The 20,082-nt window shown below is 42.9% G+C and overlaps 1 protein-coding gene across 3 annotated transcripts in view; it reads right to left on the reverse strand.

Moving 5' to 3' along the window:
- Window positions 1–17,825, reverse strand: part of SOBP (sine oculis binding protein homolog) — a 157,054-nt gene extending 139,229 nt beyond the window's left edge. For all 3 annotated transcript variants that reach the window (XR_008391550.1, XR_005084399.2, XM_037159037.2), the window contains exons 1-3: window positions 17,191–17,825; window positions 4,329–4,467; window positions 2,338–2,523 (exon numbers count right to left, since the gene is read on the reverse strand). Coding sequence is in view for 1 of the 3 variants with exons in the window: in XM_037159037.2 (XP_037014932.2) it covers window positions 2,338–2,523; window positions 4,329–4,467; window positions 17,191–17,286 (421 nt within the window). In the remaining 2 variants the exon portion in view is untranslated. The remainder of the gene's footprint in view (window positions 1–2,337; window positions 2,524–4,328; window positions 4,468–17,190) is intronic.
- Between the last annotated feature and the right edge of the window lie 2,257 nt (window positions 17,826–20,082).

The raw sequence follows: 20,082 nt of genomic DNA on the forward strand, positions 1-20,082 counted from the left end.
GGCCTATGGGCCAAACCCTGAGCACTGCCTTTTTTTAAAAATAAAGTTTTATTGGAACACAGCAATGCCCACTTGCTTATGTATTATTATCTACGGCTGCTTTCCTGTGACTACCACAGGGTTCAGCAGTAGTAGAGATAGTACAGCTCCAAAGCCTAAAATACTATCTGGCCCTGTAGAGGAAAAGTTTGCTAATCCCTGAACTAGATAACACGACTGAGTCAAAATCCACCCCTCCTCTAAATTTATGCTTAGGAACTAATAGAGTAAGGGCCATGAAAGCAGAGAACCTTTCTGACCTTTGTCTTGTCATACAGGACCCCGGAGCAGGATCGAGTCAGATTTAGAGCAGATACAGAATATTAAACATGTCCTTCCCCACATTTTGCTTTGAACAGATGAACGCCTTGGAGTTGGGTAGAGGACAGCATGAAACCACTGGTGTTCGGTTACTCTGCCTTCTAATTCCTCAGAGTTCCTATGTCTAAGACGTCCAAGGCCCAATTTTTGGCCTCCATTCCTCTGCATATTTATTTCCTGATCTGATGTGGAATTAGAATTAAATAGGAGCTGTGTGCTTGAATTCCACGTGGCTGGCTCAGCAGGAAACTCCAGGGCAGGTTTTTTGGCATGCCAAACTCAAGTTAGCCTCAGCTATGCTAATTTCTAAAGCTGTTTGCTTTTGCTCAAATAAATCTTAGCAGGGAATTTGCATTTGGATGCACACCTTTTTATGCACAAATTATGTGCATGACAACACTAAGGCTGACTACAAACTGAAAAATAGAAAAAAACTAACTGGCTTTTATATGGCAGGCACCATGTGAGGTGGCTTGTTCACATTTTCTCCTCTCAGGGACACAGCAAATCCCCAGAGGTGAAACTATGGCCCCCAATTTACAGATGAGGAAACTGAGGAGAAGAGAGCTTATGTAACTTGTCCATATTCACAGAGCTGGTAAGTGACAAAGCTTAGATTTCAACCCAAGTGGCCTGTATCTGAAGATGGTGTTCTCTTCACTTAGTCACACTGCCTTAATGATACCTTCGCTGTTACCACCACTCACCCCAGCCACTGGATACACACTCAGATATGAACCTTACACTTTTATATTAGTCCCCCTCTTGTTTTAAGTTGGTCTATGCAAACTAGGCCTTTGGTACTTGGGAAATAAATCTGGGCCTCTCTGTTTCACAAAACAAACAAAGGAGAATGGGGTATTAAAAAAGGCAAACTTTTAAGATACACAAGTTACATTAGTAGTTAGTCGACAGACACAATTACAAGTGACTTTGACAGGTAAATGGATTTTAGTGACACATCTGGGAACCTCAGTAGGAAAGAACACTTACTGCTAAAATGTATTCAGCCAACAAGAGAATGTGCCCACACCACAAGAGAAAATGTTAGTAGCACTTAGAGTATGGTGCAAATATGTCTACACCATAAGCCCAGCAATTTTCACCTACAAATATCTTCACTGTTATGGGAACATAACCAAACACCTACCTTCCCTAAAAAAAATACAACCATTAGCTTCAGGAAATTATAATAAATACTGCTATCAAAACTCAGTATCACTATTCAATTCAATGTACAAAAAAAAAACCGGTGTAGCAATTAAATTTTCTAGCATAATTCTAACATTTTACAGCAACCCAGATACAATAGTGCTGGACTTCTTTCTGTGTACAGAACATATCTGAAACCTAACTTGCAGTATCACATCATGGTCTGTCTGCTCACTGGCATTGAATTGTCTGGAAATATAAAAGAACTGATTATATTTTCACAGGAGTGAAATGCAGATCTCCATTTTTTTTAAAGCTCTCCAAGAGCTCTTTAAGAATTAGAAAGAACTCTATGGCACAGGTAGGTAACCTAGGTTGTTTCTTAAGTGGACTGAGAAGCAGCCTACAGCACACCCTTTACAGAACTGCCCCTCCCTGGAGAAGCTCACAGAGAACACCTGGCCCTCGAGACTCCACCAGCCACGTTCACTGTTTTTCTTGCTAACCAGTAAGTACAGATCTTATTTTTAAAATTATTTCATCTTTTTTAAATTTTAAACAGATAATTCCAAAGAAGGAAAATAACTTTTTGCAGCCAATGCTAGAAGTTTATTGGTAGGTTGAAATTTACACCCTAAGCAACCACTTGGGGAATTTGCTTAGCATAGCAATACTACTTTAAAGAATACATGCACGAACACTACTCATCTACAAAGTTTCTAAAACAGTCTTTTCCAAAATTAATTTTTGCTTGATGTTATTTATAAGATAATTAAAACAACTTTCTCTAAGGCGTTAATGTTGGACACCCCAGTAATGACTTACCTGCTGGTGGTTTTATGAAAGGAGGCGGAATTAAAGGTACAATAATGGGCACATTGCCATGATCCTTTGACCCTGCAGGTGAGTCACTGAGTCCATTTCCGGTGGCAAGCCCTGAATAGCCTGTGCTTATATTGTATGGTGAAATAACACTGTCCTCAGGTAATTTTGGTTTTGGCAAAGAATTTTCTGTAAAAGAAAAAAATCACCTTCAATATGACAAAAGACCTCATTTTCCTTATGACCACATTTTTTCTCAAGTAAAATAGCTGTGGAACAAAACAAATTTTCCTTGCAAACCTTTAAACATTTTCCCAGAACCCTACAGACCATCCAGGACCTTTTCAGGCTTGTTACCATCAATTTTCAGAGGGCTTCCGTATAATTTGCCCCACTATGATAGCTAACATCCCAACTGTATCATGATGATGAATTTTAGCACAGTAAAAGCCCATTGAAGATTGAGAGGCAATTAACCTTTTCCACATACAAAGTGATATATAGCAGGTATTGCTCTCTGTCTGCCAGGGGAGGAGCTTAAAAAGTGCCCTGCCCCCACCCAGCACTGTAATTAGGTTCCAGTGTATTATAAATTTGGTTCATAGTATAATCAAAAGAACCAATGTGAAAGAAACAAATGATTAGAAACAAAACTACTGTTGCACAGGGTAGATCCGTTAAACTGGCCCATTAATATCAAATTAAAATTAGCAAAAATTAAACTAAAGAAAACTTACAATGATATGAACTTTGTGAATTTTATCTTTGCATGACAACCATTTAAAAAATTCAACCATAGAAAATAACTTTTTCACTCTAGACACATCTCCTGGCATTTCTATCCCCCAGAGGCAAAGATTACTACCTAAACTGAGTATTTTATGAGCTATTAATTTATAGAATGTAAACTCACAATTTGTGTTTTTCATTCACAATGATATTGATACTATTGCTGTTAACATGGTATGTACAATTTCATAGCAAGCTTCATATAAAATTTGTCACGTACGTTCAATTCCACATGCCTGCAGACAGCTCATTTACATTTCCAGGCTTGGTATACAAGAAGGAAAAGCGCTATCTTAGAGACTGGAAACAAAATGCATGAACAGGTAGTTTATGCCAATAGACTTTGAATGCAATGCGTAAATAATGATCAAATTAGCAGTGATGGCACACAATTAGTTTTATCCACATTTTATTGAAGTTCCCTAAATGGGTTGCTTCTTCATACTCCTCTTCTTTTCTTGGGCAAACATTCATTCCAAATTCAGGTCCCCAAGTCCAGTATCCATACAAACACCCAGCAATAGTTCCACGCTTCGCTCATGAGATATCTGGCACTGTTACAACTGGTAGAATCAGTGTTGATTCGACTCTGTCAAGCCTCTAATTTCCACTCTCTAGCAAGGCTTTAAGTAACTTGTTATAGAATAATACAGGATCCAATCATACTTTCTTACTCCTCTACTTACCCTATCCACAGATGTGGGGATGGGAGAAGGGTGAACATTTCAAACACCAAACAGAACAGGACTTTCATTTAGAATTTCCACAAAAAAAGTGGGGGAGAATTACAGAAGTAACTATGATACTCGCCTGCAGCCTGAAAATCTAAACCTAGCATTTCACTTAATGGAAAGCACCAGCCCCCAACAATGCGTATAGCAAAATACTTAGGAAACTGGGAGAAGTTAGCAAACCTTGCCCCTTTCCATGAATTTGTGGGTAGGAGGACGACAGCACTTCAGGCCCTCAGCCCCTGTCTAGCTAGTTCTCCCATTGCTGGAAGGAGATCAAGCCGTGTCTATTTTTGTTTTATGTTGTGCTCTTACATTCTGTGGAGTTCTGCTTGTGGGAAAGCACTGCTGGGGACATACATGCAAATCAACCATTGGCATAATCAACAAAATGAGTCCCAAAGCAACTCAGTTCTGACAGGTTGAGATAGTTAATCCTTCTTGGCATAACAGAGAGACCTTAAATGTCATTACCTTTGAGAACAGAAATGTGCTGCCGGCTCTCTCCATCTGTAGGGTAGCTCCTGAATTCAATATCTTCACCATCTTTCAATTCAACCTTATCATAGCCATACCAGCCAAGGAGTTCATTCATGGTGTTTTCTGCAAAGTTCTGAAAGAGAAACATAGGCTACTTACTTATATAATCAATAACTATTCAAAAACAAAGACATAAATCAAATTTGGTTGTACTACCTTTTGACTGCCAGATTCTGACCCACCTCCCCTAGAGTCCTCCTGTGCATTTTGCAAATCATGTTCAAAAGCTGTAATGCATTTACATCTCAGGATGACGCATCCAAAAGGCCTTCAGACATTTGCAATTTAAAGACAATAAGGAAGAAGGCATTTGTCAGTTTTGCTTGTGAACAGAAAGTCAATTTTAGCATATTCTTCTGCAAAGTCTATCCCACACTAATTCAGAAATATTGAAAGGTAAAGCACAAAAACAGCTAAGAAAATAATTTTGAAAATGAAAACAACTGAATTTTTGGGTCATATTAATGTAAATTAAATTGCTTTCCGATTTAGATGATTTTTTATATATGACTCTGATCTCAGAAAAGCAAAATCTCAGTTATTTGTCAACCACTACCACATAGAAAGCTAAATAGGCTACAAGAGTCTCCCTTTTTATTTTCCTCTTTCACAAGAGTATTCTTTAAAAGTCAATATATAATTTACTTTATAAATTTTGTTAGTGACAGATTCTCCATGAAATCAACAGACACTGGGATTGTCTTCTGGCACATAGTATAAAAGTACTAAGCAACTTTAAGGTTACTAGTCACCCCAAATTTTGGATAATGTATGAAAACACTTTCTAAACTACAAATCTGTATCTAAATGTAAGGTGCTGTTGTTATTATAAGTATCAAACTGTGAAAATAATGGATATACTTGGAAAGATTTAAAGCCTTAATATCAGGTGACTATGTATTATGAACTTATCAACTGCTACATCTGGAAGCAAGATGTACGACTGTGTGTGTTAACGATCTCAGTGTTTGCATGTGCCTTAAAGCATCTCTATCCGAAAAAAAATAGAGAGAAAGGTGATGGTTACCAGGGAAACAGAGAAATATTGGTTAATGGGTACTAATTTCCAGTTACAAGATTAAAAAGTTTGGGGATCTAATATACAGCATGGTGATTATAGTTAACAAGACTGTATCACATATTTAAATATTGCTCAGGAAGTCAATCTTACATGTTCTGATCACAGAAAAAAGGTAACTATGTGACAGAATGGAGAAAGTAGCTAATGCAATGGTGGTAATAATTTTGTAATATATAAATGTATTAAATTAATCCCGTGTACACTTTAAAGTTACAGAGTTATGTGTCAATTATAGCTCCATAAACCTGGAAAATTTTTTAAATAAAAAGGAAGAACTTACTTTTAAATAAAAAGGAAGAGCTCTACAAAGTTAGAGCTTAATAAATGTTTGTTGAATGAATTTTTAAAAATATCTCTATCTAGCAAGGGAGCCTGAGCCCACTAGACTGAGCTAGAAAAAATATATATATTTTAAGCCCTGGCTGGTGTAGCTCAGTGGATTGAGCTCGGGCCTGCAAACCAAAGGATTGCGGTTCGATTCCCAGTCAGGGCACATGCCTGGGTTGCTGACCAGTTCCCTGTGGGCTATTTCCCAGCAGGGGAAGTACTAGAGGCAACCATACATTGATGTTTCTCTCCCTCTCTCCTTCCCCTCTAAAGATAAATAAATAAAATATTTAATATATATGTATATATATATATATATATTTTAACTTTCTTTGTGGCTCAAAGAATCTTATCTCATTCTCCTTAGAAGCTGTCATTTCTGAATTACACTGGGATGTGTCATTTATACACCTGATACAAAGCACCCGGTTAAACCAGAGTGCTCACAGCCTCAACTCGTGAGTTCCATGTTCTCTTAAACTTCACAATTTTTAAAAAGATATTACTCTACTGACTCCACACCAAAAAACAAACCTGGCATTTCAAACCACCCACAGGATGCTAGATTTTTGGCTTTAGTGCCCACTTAAGCTTAGAGCTCCAGCTGGGTCTCTCTGTGCTGGTATAGTGCTCAAGCAATTTTTAAAAAAATCTAGCCACATTGATTCATTGTGACCATCCACAAGGCCAACGGTCATCCACAGCAAGCTCTAGTGAGGCATTATTCTGTCTGATGGCTGGTCATGTCCACATTAAATAGGCATTCTTGCCATGAATGCACAAAGATGATATGATCAATATGTATAATAAACTCAGCAACTTCCAAAATACCACTGAGGAGGACTCAGCTAAATGCTGCCCTACTCAGTCAAAAGAGGTCCCTTCAATGAAGTATTGGCCTCCCTAACACCCAATTTCTTTCACTGAGCTCAGTGCCAGGCTGGACAATGACAGTCCCTACGCACACAAACCGAGGTCCTCCATCGGTGGTCTGGCAGCAGAAATTTTCAAGGATAAGGATTACACCTTGCATCAAAAACAAACAAACAAACAAAAACCCCAATGTCAACAGTGTTAAAAGCCAAATTCAACCCCTCCTATTGTTCTGTGTGCTGTTTGCCCCAATCTCTTAGAGAGCCATACCAAGACAGAAAATCTTGTGCATAGTAACTCCTAGCCACCACATCCAATTTTCTAAGCCATTTGTATCTGGGCACCTCTCTCTCCAGTTCTGTCTAATCCCTGAAGAGACACAAAAGCTACAGATGCATAATTCATGGAGCAACCTCCCAGCCAGCATGTAGATTTGTTTGTTTTAGTCTAGCTGCAAATCCATGCAGTCTTTCAGAACCAATCCCAGGGATGGCATCCAGAAGTTTCACACATCTGGATAAAAACTGAAACATCAACTGGATTATTAACACCAAGTTCATATTATTTAGGCATCTTAACTGCCTCACTGAGTTCACAGTTTGTGCTGAAAATTTAAGATGCTTCATGGAACAATCAATATGAACTTGATCTATTCCACAATTTTTGAGTTACTCTGTCAGTGCATATAAACTCCAAAACATTCCCTTTCTTGTTATTGACAACAGAATAAACTCCTTAATGTTTTAATACATGACTGCAAAAGTAGAAACCAAAGGTTTATAAAACCACAAGCTATAAATCTCAAACCTTTCATGAAGGGAGGAACAAGATGAAAGAAAGAGAAAACAAACACCAAAGTTTCTTACAGTGTAAGTCCAAGAAATAGAGTTTTACCTCTGACTTACACACTCCTGTATTAAGAAAGCAAAGCACCCAGTCAATAAATAGCTTACATTTTTAAAATTTCTAGGTAGAGTTTGATGCCATATATCATATGGACTCATTATGGTGCTAAACCAAAGGAAATAAAATATATTTTTGCAGTCATCATCCAAGAAACAACATATCCTAAGTCCTTCTGGTAGAGAAATCCAACAGTTTTTTTTCAACATTTTTATACTGTTATCCTTTGAAAAAAATTTCTATTAAAAGAATTATTCTTCTCCTGCATAAGTTTATGTCAGTTATGTTTTTTTAAAAAGGTGAAGAAATAAAGGTGACAAGAGTTAACACAGAAAGAGATTCGGAGGTAAGGATGTTCAATAATAAAACAAGATACCATACTAGAAGAGGCTACAAAATCTGCTTCCCCCCAAATCTGCGCCCACCATTTGTCCTCGAGACTCAGACTGGGAAACTGCCGTACAGCCTGTGAAAGTCCTTCCAAGCTCTGAGATTTTGTGAAACCAAAGAATTCTACTAATATGAGAAATAAAATACCTTTTGCAAAGAAGTATTATAATTATAGTGATCACACATCATAAATTTTACTGAACAGCCACTATTTCAAATATTTTATCATTGCTCCCATAAACCTTCAAAATGTGCCAGAAACTTCAATATTCTGGCATCTGAATCACATTTTGCAGACTGCCTCTCGCCCTTGGAAGTGGCACAAAAATCTTCTCTCATACCATGTGGTCCAATTTGGGTTTGGAAAATAGGTCACTATAATTACAATGATAATGTCTAACGCTCTTATAGCACTTTATAGTATTTCCACATCCTTTAACTCGCCTGTTCCTTTCCATAACTCTATGAATTAGGTTATTTGATTTCCACAATAAACTTTTGGTGAACCTATGTAACATCCTCATTTTACAACAGAAATGAAAGCATCCAGAAGGTGAATGACAGGCATGAAAGAACATGCAGTGAAGTCAAAATGAAAATACGTGTCTCAGACCAGGCCTCTTTCTGTTCTAACTTCTGTAAGGTCCAGTGTGTCAGCACTTCCAAGGAAGCTACCTCCTTGGACCAGTTAGAGATGCGAAGAAACCATACACACCATCGGATGTCAGTATCACATGTGAAGAGCTTTCCAACAAGGGCATGTTTACCTGTGTTAAAAACTTGGCTTTCTTTCAGATTTGATCAGTGGGCTCTACTCTCCTTAATTATTTGTATTGTTGAAATGGGGATGTTCAAATGTACAATTAGACGGGATCGGGCGCGTTCGGGGTGGTATGGCCATAGACTCAAATGTACAATTAAAATTTAACCTTGTCATCTGACAATTTTTTGACATCACACCTAACTCTAATCGCTTTACATATCTAATACTTTACCCCCAGACCTCTTCCTTCCCTTCCCAATCTTCCTCCTTTACCTCCAAGGATCCTAAGGAAAGAAGTCAATCTGAACACTTAGTCTGAAATTATCATCTCTTCCTGTGGTTAAAAATAAGTCTCAGAAAGATGGTGGCAAGACAGGAAATTTTACTCTTTCCCCACTTTTTTCTGGACTGGCCAAGTTTATTTCCATCGGGGTGGAGTTCCCAGGACGCCCACCCGACGCTGCCCTTACTGAGCTGGGAGGGCCATACAAAGGTCTATGTTCAATCTCACTGTTTCTAGTTAAACATTTTACCAATGAAGCCTTGGCTTCAAGGTGCTTCTAAATAACAGTGATCACAAATTCTCAAAATACCTCTGAAACCCAAGTGTTTCAAAGTCTTCAAAAAGGATTAATGATTTTATTTTGAAAGCGACAAACATTTTAAAATATAGGCAGGTATCACTGATTTCTCTCATCCCGGGTGTGGCATAACTGAAAGGCCAATGTGTTTTCCACTTGTTTCCCACCCAAGAAAGCAGGAAGCTTTCGGTAATTAACAATAAAGCAAATTACAAAAAGAGAAAACTTTCAAAGAGCTCCCAATGACTTATTAAAATGAAGGAAAAGGCATATCCTCTTTCTCCCCATAAACATTATTTCCATTTTCACTCTCAAATACACTGCTACCTTACTTGAGGGTAGAAACTTTTAATTTCATTTTATGCCTCACCTAGCACAATGCCTAGAAATTAGAATTTACTCAAGAAATGTGCCAATCCATTTGAATGTGTTTCAAATATTGAAAACGTGTAATACAATGATCTAACAAATTTTTTAAAAAGTGATTCTAAAAATAAATATTTGCACATTAAAAACTTGTAATATCCAGTGTTAATGAGTGCTCTCCTAGTATTGAGAACTTAAGTTGATACAATGGTTTGAAAAGGTAATTTGATTCTATGCATTAAAAGCCTTAAAAATGTACATATCCCTTGATTCAGTAATATTACTTCTAGACATTATAAAAGCTAGTCTAAGGAAATAGCGCAAAAATATGCAATGTTTAAGAACATTTATCTCAGTGTTATTTTTCTTAGAAACATACTTTAATACCAAACAATAAAAATCTGGTTAAATAAATTACAGCTTAGTCATGGAATGACTAACACAGAGTACTATTTTATACTAAAATATATGCTGTAGATAAATTTTTACTGTCATAAAACCTATTAACAACATATTGAGTTTTAAAGGGAAGGTCAGTACACCCTAAAACCATTTTTTAAAACTATATCTCATACACAGAACAGGGCATGAAAAGACATACATCACAATGTCGATGTACGAAATGTCTGAGTAGAAAATTTGCGGGCTTTGTTTTACTTTTTGTTTATTTGCATTGCGGATTCTACCACTTCTGTCATGTCCATATTATTTTTGTAAAAATAAAAAATAGTTTTAATCAAAAGCTAATTCACACATAGTCTTCTCCCAGACAGCCGGGTCAGCCATATTCACAGTACAAAGGACAACAAAGAAGGTCTATCAGTTATGTTCCTTCATCCCGACACTTTGTGGAGCATGTGAGAGACACTTTCATAGGAAAAGGAAACTCCCAATCCTGAGCAATTTATAAAACAGAAAAAAATATCTTGCTAGTTAAGGTTATCGCTAATAAGATTATAGTTATTTTTAGAAAATAAGTTATCTCCCTTTTCACCTCCATTGTTCTGACTAACTTCTGAGGTAGGTTTCTATCAAGTATTATTGGGCTCGCTAAGTGAGATTTTAAAAGGAGATGGGGGAAGGTATCTGCAAAAGAGAAGTAGTCTCTTTCGTAGAAAGTAGGCACTAAACTTGATTAGAAGTCAGTTTCTAACTCTGTTCCCAAGTCTGGCTGAGGGCTGAGTCTCAATCACCTAACACAGACCAAGTAGATGGATTTTATTTTGTGGTTCTGCCAAGGAGGTGGGAGGTAAAATTTAAATAGTGTGAAAGGAGTGTCAGAAGAGCCCTTTACAGATTACACAGTACTCCATGTTCCCAACCTTGCTGGTGTAGACCTGGCCGGTGCAGACAGTATCCTAAGGCCAAGCCACTCCCACTGATGACCCTCCAGAGGGGCATCCACATGCAGGAAATAGTAAGAGCGGCCAGATTTGCATTCTTGATACAGACTTTACCCATTGAGTCCTGCTGTTTTAACCTGAACTATGACTTTTTAGCTTGCAGTCCTTTGAAGATGGTCACTGGAGTCCATCTGGGTCATTTTGCAGCATCGTTCTCAGCTACAACACAATTGTTACAATTCAACTTAAGGGCAGAGGGAGGACGCATTATAACAGTATAATCCAACTCCAGCCTGGAGCCGGCCTGAAGAGAAAGTCTTGTTATCTTATTGATACATTCTGAATTAGATGGTTGTATAATTGGCAGATAAAACCAATCATGTGCTTTTGCATATAAAATCTATATTGTTATATTATCTTATTGTGACACAGGGCAGACAATTATGTCCTCCCACTTTAATCTTTGGCCAGGACATCAAATATCGAAAAAAGTCAAACAAATGCTGTGAAATTGTGGCTACCAGCCCTCAAGCTAATATTGTGGCCGGCATGGCAGGTGTGCAGCTGTGTGCAGCTGTGTGCAGCTGTGTCCTATCCCAGCTGCAGAACTGCCCTAGAAATCGCCAAGACTTGTTACATTGTTTTCCTGTGTGTGCCAAAGCCACGGGCCTTAAAGCAGGACAGAGTTTCACAGCCCTCTGGTTATGCAACAGATGTCACCACCCCTCAGTCTACAGACCCTAAAATATGCATTCGGCAAATCCCACTCACCCCATGCTTTCATGTCTGTTTACATGTTTCAATTGGCACCTTCAAAAACAAAGTACTCCAGTTTTTTTCTCATTCTATCCTGTAATATCCCTTCTCTTTTAGGAAAATATTCCGTAATCTTATGAGCTTGAGAGTGCAAGTGTGGCTGACTTCCCATCCCACAAGAGGAAGGTTCAGACTTCAGAGATTTTTATATGACCCACCTTCTACTACTTCTAATGGTTTTTTTTTTTAAAAAAAGAAGTATAAATATTCTTAATAAGAAGGTGCTGATTCTTCCTTAGAAGATATAAAAATTCTGTTCCCTAACAAGACACTCTATTTCCCTGGAACTCTCCTTTTGCAGACGGCCACTTGCGCTCACTGATATTTACACTTTTTGAGGCCCTGTTTTTTACTTTCCTTTAAAAACTCTTGCCTCTTAGTTTCTATGAGTCTGTCTTTCACACAAGGAGAGCAGGGCTTGGCTTCCCAGAGCAGTGCTTGGCAAGCAGAGAGGCAGGAAACGCAGAAGGGAATGAGTCTGTCAGACTCATTTTCTTCTATTTCAAATGTTTATTTCAGATTCGGGAGGAAGTAGAGTGGTTCCTTTCCATTTCCTTGTCTCTGGGACCTGCGAGTTGTATAAGGCTTAGAGAATCTCACTCCACCACACGTCGTACTCACAGGTTCACAGATGGAGTCTTTTTTCAGAGAAGCTCCAGTTTGAACAGAGCAGAATTTATAGCTCTCCGTGCCCTTCCACGACCACCTATCTCTTACCGGTTTAGGACTGGAGCATTGAGCTAGACAACTGAAAGCAGAGGGCAAGGCTGGTGGGCTCAGGAACATCTTATATAGGCTCCCAAGGGGTAGGGGCCATATCTCAACTGACATTAGTCCCCAGTCCTGCCACGTGGCACACCTGAGGCCACTGCTGAGCTAGAGAGGTCCGATACGATGTATGAATACCACAGCATGCTCTGGTCCTGAGCCCACTTCTCAGACTCCCAAGACTTACCATTGTCTGACATCGGGATGAAGTTTCAACAGCAAAACTTAAAGTACACATGTTTTAGTAATGAAATAATTTCAACCCATGCCAACTTTTCTAATCTATACTCTGATTTCTCTACTTTTTTTAAAAGCCAAGCTATTTATCTCACTGCACTCACTAGCTCAGTTCTGCAACTTGTTTTATCGTCTACGCAATTGACACAGGTCATTTTTAATGTCAAATGGAGACCATCAGAAACCAAACTAGAAAATCTTGTGGTGAGTTTACTACTAAACTCTAACAGATGCGACTGATTCTTACTATAGACATCGGGACTGAAGCATAATTTTAGGTACAAATTACTTACTGAGAATATTTACAGACGGAAAACTTCTTCAGCAAAAGAGGCCCTAGACATTTAACACAGATTATCTTGTAGTTTAGCAATTGATAAAGAGGCCAAACATTGTAAATGCATTAATTATGGTTTGTTTAAGAAAGTTCCCAGGGCAGAGTGCTTGATCTAACCATTTTGGTTTTGTGAGTTTTAAAAAATAAAAATCTGACTCATTATTTTTACTCACAGTTTAGATTTTTCTAGTTGCATTACTGTTTGATAACCACTAATTATGTTACTAAGATCTTTGTGCACAAAATGCATCCTTAAGTGAACCATATTTACACTTCTGCATCTATTCACATTTATACATCCAATAGTACAAACTAGTTTTCATATTATATCCACTCTGCTCTGGATGAACTCCTGGAACAAATTAACCCTTCTATATGTCAGAATTCCCTCCTAACATTCATTTATTATGATACTTGTGACTTGACAGTATAATGAAGACACATTATATTAGAAACAATCACAATATTCATTTTAGAAACCAAAAGTAGTCAAAATATGAATCACGTTATTAAAAATTTTCTCTGTTGGTCACTAATTAAATAACAAATAGCAATTATATGTACAGTAGTGAGTCTTTTAAATCAATTTTTTAAAAAACAGGATGAAGGAAGGAAGGAGAAAAGATAAACATTGTAAAGGTCATAATGAGACAAACATTTCTACTTGAAGATATTGTCACTAAAGCACGCTATAAGCAAGCTATGCCAAGTCATGTACTTCTCACACACGGAATTATATTGTATCAAATTTAAATTTGTTACAACTGCATGTACATTAAACCAGTGATAACGAAAATGTAACTCAATATCTGATCTAGTGAAACAGCAACCAACATTAGCTCCCAGCCACATGAAGACAATCTCCGATGCCATTACTGGTGTCAGCTAAACCTCAGCCAGTTTGTCTTTTCCAGCCATTTTTAAATAAATATGTGACTGTCTCAATTAGGAAATCTTGAAGGAAGTCTCTTCGAGGAGGTAATTTTGTTGCTCGTTCTCAGTGCCCTGCATTTGCTGTACTTAAAATAGACACTTGTACCAATGTCCTTTCTATTACCCGAAGGGGAAAAAAAATCACATACACACCAGTCCTCTTTCTTTCGGCTTGCAGAGAAGCAACTTGATCCAGCCAGTGTTGAAACCTGAGTAGGTCACTGTACACCATGATAAAATTCCCTAATCCCTGAGCCAAATCTCCCTGAGGGGGGCCTCCTCCTGATCCTCCACTTCCCAGGCTGACTTTTCCATTCGCTCTCTCCTCTTTCCCCCTTTCATTTCCCCTACCTTCAAGCCTTGATATGTGATCCGAGGTGGGGGCTCAAGTTTCCGTTTTTACAGCTTAGGCCGTGCTAGCTGTATACATTCCTTTCTTTCTGCCGGGCAGTGATTACTTACCCGGGCTTAGTTTACACTGGTCCAGATGAAAGCCGCTCAGATGAAGGCAAACACAGGCAGGCAGCTCCAGCGGCACCGATATGAAGCTGCACAAGGCCACATTGTGCTCTTGGTGACATTTTGTTGCACATATTTTTTTTTAATACAGGGCAACCAACTTGTTATGTTACTCTTTAGATGGAGTGGTCATAATACCATAAGGTGTGGGGAGGGATTTTACTGATCTAGTTATCAATATTAAAAGCAGAAAATTTTTAAATAGTTCAAGAAAACCCTTCCACCTTTTGTCTTTGAGAAGTCACTTTTAAAATGAGTACTTTTAGTGCTATTAAATCAGAGGAACGCCTACTAAACAATTCCACTAGAAATGGGATTTCATGACTCACCGACACAGTGTGCTTTGGCATGACTGAAGATTTCGGCCAGGGGTTTTGGATACATTGCTCCAAACAGAAAGAAAATGCCATGCTGCAGGCCATTGAACTTGAACTATCTGCTGGCTGGAACTTCTCATTTAATGCTACCAGGTACTGAAATGATGGGGATTACAACTTCAAATAGTAGGTGGTGATTTAGAAGAAAAATAACATTTTCAGAGAGGAAACTCTGTGCTGGGAGGTTAATTCCATACTGAGTCCTGTCGCACTGACTAAAAATTGTGTAATTTTTCCCTTCACACAATGTTGTTTTTGTTTCCTCCTCGCCAGCTCAGACAAACATCTGTTATACTGGAGAAGGACAACTATCTCCCAAACCACGGCGTGCGCCCGCAGCCAAAGTCAACAACGCGAGCCCCGAGCGTCGAGCACAGTCAGCCTTTATATCCAGCCGGGATAACATTTCACATGTTTTGATTAAAATTAGCTAATTTGTAATTCTAGAACCTATGAAACTTAAAAGCTGCCATCCATATAGATCACATTAGGCAGGGGTTTAAAGGGCCAGTGCACACTGATTTCCTGATGGCTTCACCTCTCTCCTCTTCCTCCAGCCCCAAGTTAAAATAAAATGGAAAAGTAATCTGGAAATGCAGGACAAGCGGGGAGGGTACTCGAGAAAGAACGGTCACTGTACATTGTTTGAGTTCCACCCCCCACTCCAGTGGAGGACAACTCCTAGTGGTGTGTGTTTCTGTGTGTGTGTGTGTGTGTGTGTGCGCGCGCGCGCACGTGTGTGTCTCAACTGTCCATCACGGGAATCAATGGTGGTTTCCGTCCCAAAGATGGCATTGATTTCCAAGGCAGATCTTCCTTAAACTCTCCTAGGGCTGATGCTGCACCTCAGGCTTCCAAGCAGTAAGTTCCTGACCCACAAATAGAGACCCTAATCCCAAACTTAGACTGCATGGAAATTTCCTGGAGGTACATAGGATGTCCCTCTCCAAGCATGGGCTGCATACAAGCCTCTCTATTATAATATGCTTGTTCTAATCACGAAAACATCAAAGCGCAATACACCCAACTTAGCTGCAAGCCATTGTCATCGAGTTTGTGTTTTCAATACAAACTTCACCAACCTGACAAGTCAGTTGGCAGTGCTGAGGGTTCTACGCTGAAGATGGAGAACGCTAAGACAGATACAGGATGAAAACTACAGTCGTCCCCCCCGCCCCCAATCTGCTACTTGTTTGTAACTCAAAGAAAAAATAATAAATAAAATGATTTTTTTAATTAAGAGAGACTGGTGAAATCGCAGCATGTAACCCCTTGCCGGGCAAAAGCCCCAAGTTCACGGAAAAGACGGGGTTGGGGGGAGGAGACGAGGGGTCCGGGGCTGAGCGGCACTCGAGCGCAGCGGCTCCGACGCGAGCAGCTGGAGCGCCAGGTCTCTGCGCCCGCCGCCTCTGGACCACCGCTGGCCTCCGGGCTGGCCTTTCGGAACAATGGGCAGGCGCTAGGCGAAGGCCGCCCCTGGGACAGCTAGCTATCAGCAAGGCTTGCCCGGGGCTGCTTAGCTGGGAAGTGAAGCATGCAAAGGCGAGAGGGAGGCGGAGGCAGCCCCGAGAGAGGAGCGGGCCGGGGCGGGCGGGCGGACGAGGCGAGGCGAGCCGGCCGTCAAACGGTACCCAGACCCGCGCCGCCCCGGCCGAGACTCTCCCTGGCACTGACAGCCCCTTTTCACAGCCACAGCTGGCTGCTTGAGGGGACTCGGGGTCGAGTAGCGGGGAGATGAGCCCAGGAGAAGGGTGGCATCGAGCGCTCCCGGGGAGCCGCGGCCCCTCAGCTCCTAACTTTGCAGGCATCTGAGGTTTGGTTCCCAAAGAAGCGGAAAAAAACTACCCGCGGACTGGGAAAGCCTCTTCATCAAACCCACCGCCACTTGGGTTCCCGGGTCCCCTCCCCCAGCGATGCGCCCATGCCAACCTGGGCCGTATAAGGTTAAATAGTATGTGGTTCTCCGGCCGCCCTCACCCCATCAAATTGGAGGCAGGCAAATATCGGGGATGCGAACCGCGAGTTGGCCTCGGTTTTGCACCTGGAGGAGGAGCCGAGGGGTTCCGGGCATTCTACCCAAACTGACAAGCGCTCCCCTGTACCCCCCAAAGCCACACAACGGCCCGAGGGGAGCCGGCGGAAGAAAGAGCTGTGTCTCTCCGGCCCCGAAGTCCAAAAATACCTTCATTTCCTCATTGATCTCCCTTTTCACTGGGTGAGCCGGTTTCCTGCTCCTCTTATTTTCCGGAGGTCTCCCTTCTTTCTCCATTTCTGCCATGTTTTTGTGTCTGGTTTCTGTGGAGATGAAATGGCTGCTGCCGCCGGCGGCGGTGGTGGTGGTGGTGGCGGTGGTGGTGGTGGAGGTGGTGCTGATGGTGGCAACGCTGGCGGAGGTAGCGGTGCTGGAGGGGCTGGGGCTGGTGGGGGGGTGGCAGGCGGGCGCCGGAGAAGCGGGGTCTCTTCTAGCGGCAGAGAACGTCAGCAGCTGTCACAGGGAAAGGTAGCTCGCGGAGTCTCGGGGATGCCGCCGCCGCCGCTCCAGCTCCCGCTGCCGCCGCCGCCGCCGCCAACGCCGCCGCTGCCGCCGCTGCCCCTGCCGACGCTCCTTCCGCCGCTCCGGCCACCGCCGCCGCCGCCCGGCTGCATCCTCGGGGCCCCGTGGAGTCGTCAGCCATCTTCCGTCCCTCTGTCCGTCTGCATGGGCGAGGGGAGCGAGGGCCGGGCGCGGAGAGAGCTGCTCTGGGCGTGCGTGCGTGGATGTGTGTGTGTGTGCGCCCGGGAGAGCGCGCCAGCTCTGGCGCCCAGCGCCTCCCGCGAGCCGAGCCGGGGGGCGGGCCGGGCCGCGAGGGGAGGGGGCGGGGAGGGCGCCGGAGCCGGGAGGGGGCGGGCGGGAGGGGGGAGGTGGGGGGCTTAGGACGGCCCCCAGCTCCCGAGCGGGCGTGGCTTCCACCGTCACCGTGCACGCCGATGCCGCGCGGCTCCGGGGGCTGCTCACGGCCGCCTGGTTCCTACGCAGCGGACACCCGCGGGACGCGGCGTCCCTCGCGGCTGCCACCCCTGCGTGACGCCCCACTGCTCGGGCCTGCTCCGACCCCAGTCGTTCTCCTGAGCTCCGTGCTGTGGGTCGGGTGGCCAGTCCCAGAAGCTGCTAAGGAAAAATGAATGGGGGCGAAAGAAGGAGGTTGATTGGTGGGAGGGCGTGGGGGCCTGAGGTTGCTAGCGGGCCACCTTCCTACCCGGGGCACCACCGACTGAGCGCGCCACCTCCAGTTGCAGGGCAGGGGTCCGAGGGGAATGAAACCACAGTCCTGACCTCCCTTCAGCTGCCAGGATAGAGTGTGCAGCTGAGGGAGACCTCAGGGCGCCCTTGGGGCACGTGGAGGCTGGAGGTCCCGTGGAGAGGTTCCCGCACCCTTCTTGGCTGGTCCCCCACTCGGCGCAGGCTACGGCTGCGTTTGCAAGAAAGCTTTTGCCTCTCAATGAACCCTTAGAAGTAGGGCATCTGGGCATTCAGCCCCTTTTCCCTTCTTTCTTTCTTTTATTTTCCTTCTTTTCCTTCTAGTCTTTCCCCCACCTCCCTCCTCTCTCTCCCCCGCACTCCCTCTCTCTCTCTTTTTCTCTCTCTCACACACACACACTCACAGACACACACGTATCTCAGTTTTACCCTGTGACCCCGAGCGCACCCTAATCCCGATGCCCTGTGTTTAACCCCCCAAACTGGGTGATCCTGGAAGCATAGGGTCCCGCGTAGAACCTAGTATTCTCCAGTCCGGACGCCCGCACCACGCCCCGGATGCACCGCGCCCGTCGGCACGCTTTCCTCTCGACTTCTCTTGGCGCGTCTGCTCCCCCGAGCCCTGCTCTCTTTCTGCGCCTACGCGCCCCACCTTTGGACCTCTCGGTCCAAGCGTAGGGCCAAGCTTGGATTGCATTTGTCCCTCTCTGGGTTGAGGCATGGGCGTGAACCGTTTGATGGGGCTTCGGCAAGACACGCAGCCCTGAACGCACTGACACGCTTTGGAGGACACACTGACGTTCCGGCTTCGCTGTCCTCCGCCGCTGCACTTAGTAATTACCTGACACAAAGCGGTAAGGGGGTGTCCATTGTTCCACGGCTTGTTATTGTGCGGGGTTTCTTGTGAAAGTGGGGGAACTTAAAATTGCACATTTTTTTAAACTGAAAAGATAAAATGAGTTCATTGTGAAGGTTGTGTGTTAGCTTTCCATTAAAATCTTAGTTCGGCCTGTCAGAAGAGGCTCCTTCTTCGTATTACATTGCCTGGTTTGCACTTGGGCATTGTTTTGTTTCTTAAACTTCAAATTAGAGATAATTTGGAGCGTACTCGGGAGGGCTGAGCGTCTCCACTTTGGCTATTTTGCATTTTAGCATCATTTTGGTTCATAAATGCCAAATTACCGGTCCTTGGAAGGATACCCTAGAGAGCTGAGTAATTCGTCTCACTTCTTCTCTTCTCTAGCTGGAGTAAGCAAGGAGAAGCCTCACCCCGCTCTGCCAGACCTGCTGGATCCCAGGCGAGCCGGGAGGCCAGCGTGAGCAGGGTGAGCCTGGCTCTGCTCCCACAAGGGGTCGGCGCGAAGCTCTTGCCAGGAGAAATGTTTAACATCCTGGGATGGTTATCCGGGATGTCGAAAAGTCAAGAGAGTAGGATTGATGAGGTTTTAGGGAGCGCCCCGTGGCACAAGCATCCCCTATTCAAGATTTTTCCAGTAGTTTCTGGGAGCGTACCCAGGTATGCACGGGTAGTGGGGCCAAGCCTTCTGACCAGGTCTGGAAGCCTGCTGTTGCCCACAGGCACCTAGAACGTCCCACGCAGCAAGGATGCAGAGAGGAACCCAAATCTGTTGGCACTAACACTACACCCCCCCTTTCTGGACCAGTAGTACAAGGGTATGTGAGTGGGTGTATTTCACAGTGAGGAGTACCACCCTAAAGCTGTTGCGGGAGGGGAGAGAAGAAGAGGAAGTCTTTTCGGTGTTTAAGTCTGAATTTCTCCAAAACATTTGATAAATAATATGTGGGTTGGAATTATTTTGTTTTCTCTGTTTTGTC

Source organism: Artibeus jamaicensis, unplaced genomic scaffold (genome assembly GCF_021234435.1).
Source record: "Artibeus jamaicensis isolate MK-2021 breed Jamaican fruit bat unplaced genomic scaffold, CSHL_Jam_final contig_387, whole genome shotgun sequence".
Lineage (NCBI taxonomy): Eukaryota > Metazoa > Chordata > Mammalia > Chiroptera > Phyllostomidae > Artibeus > Artibeus jamaicensis.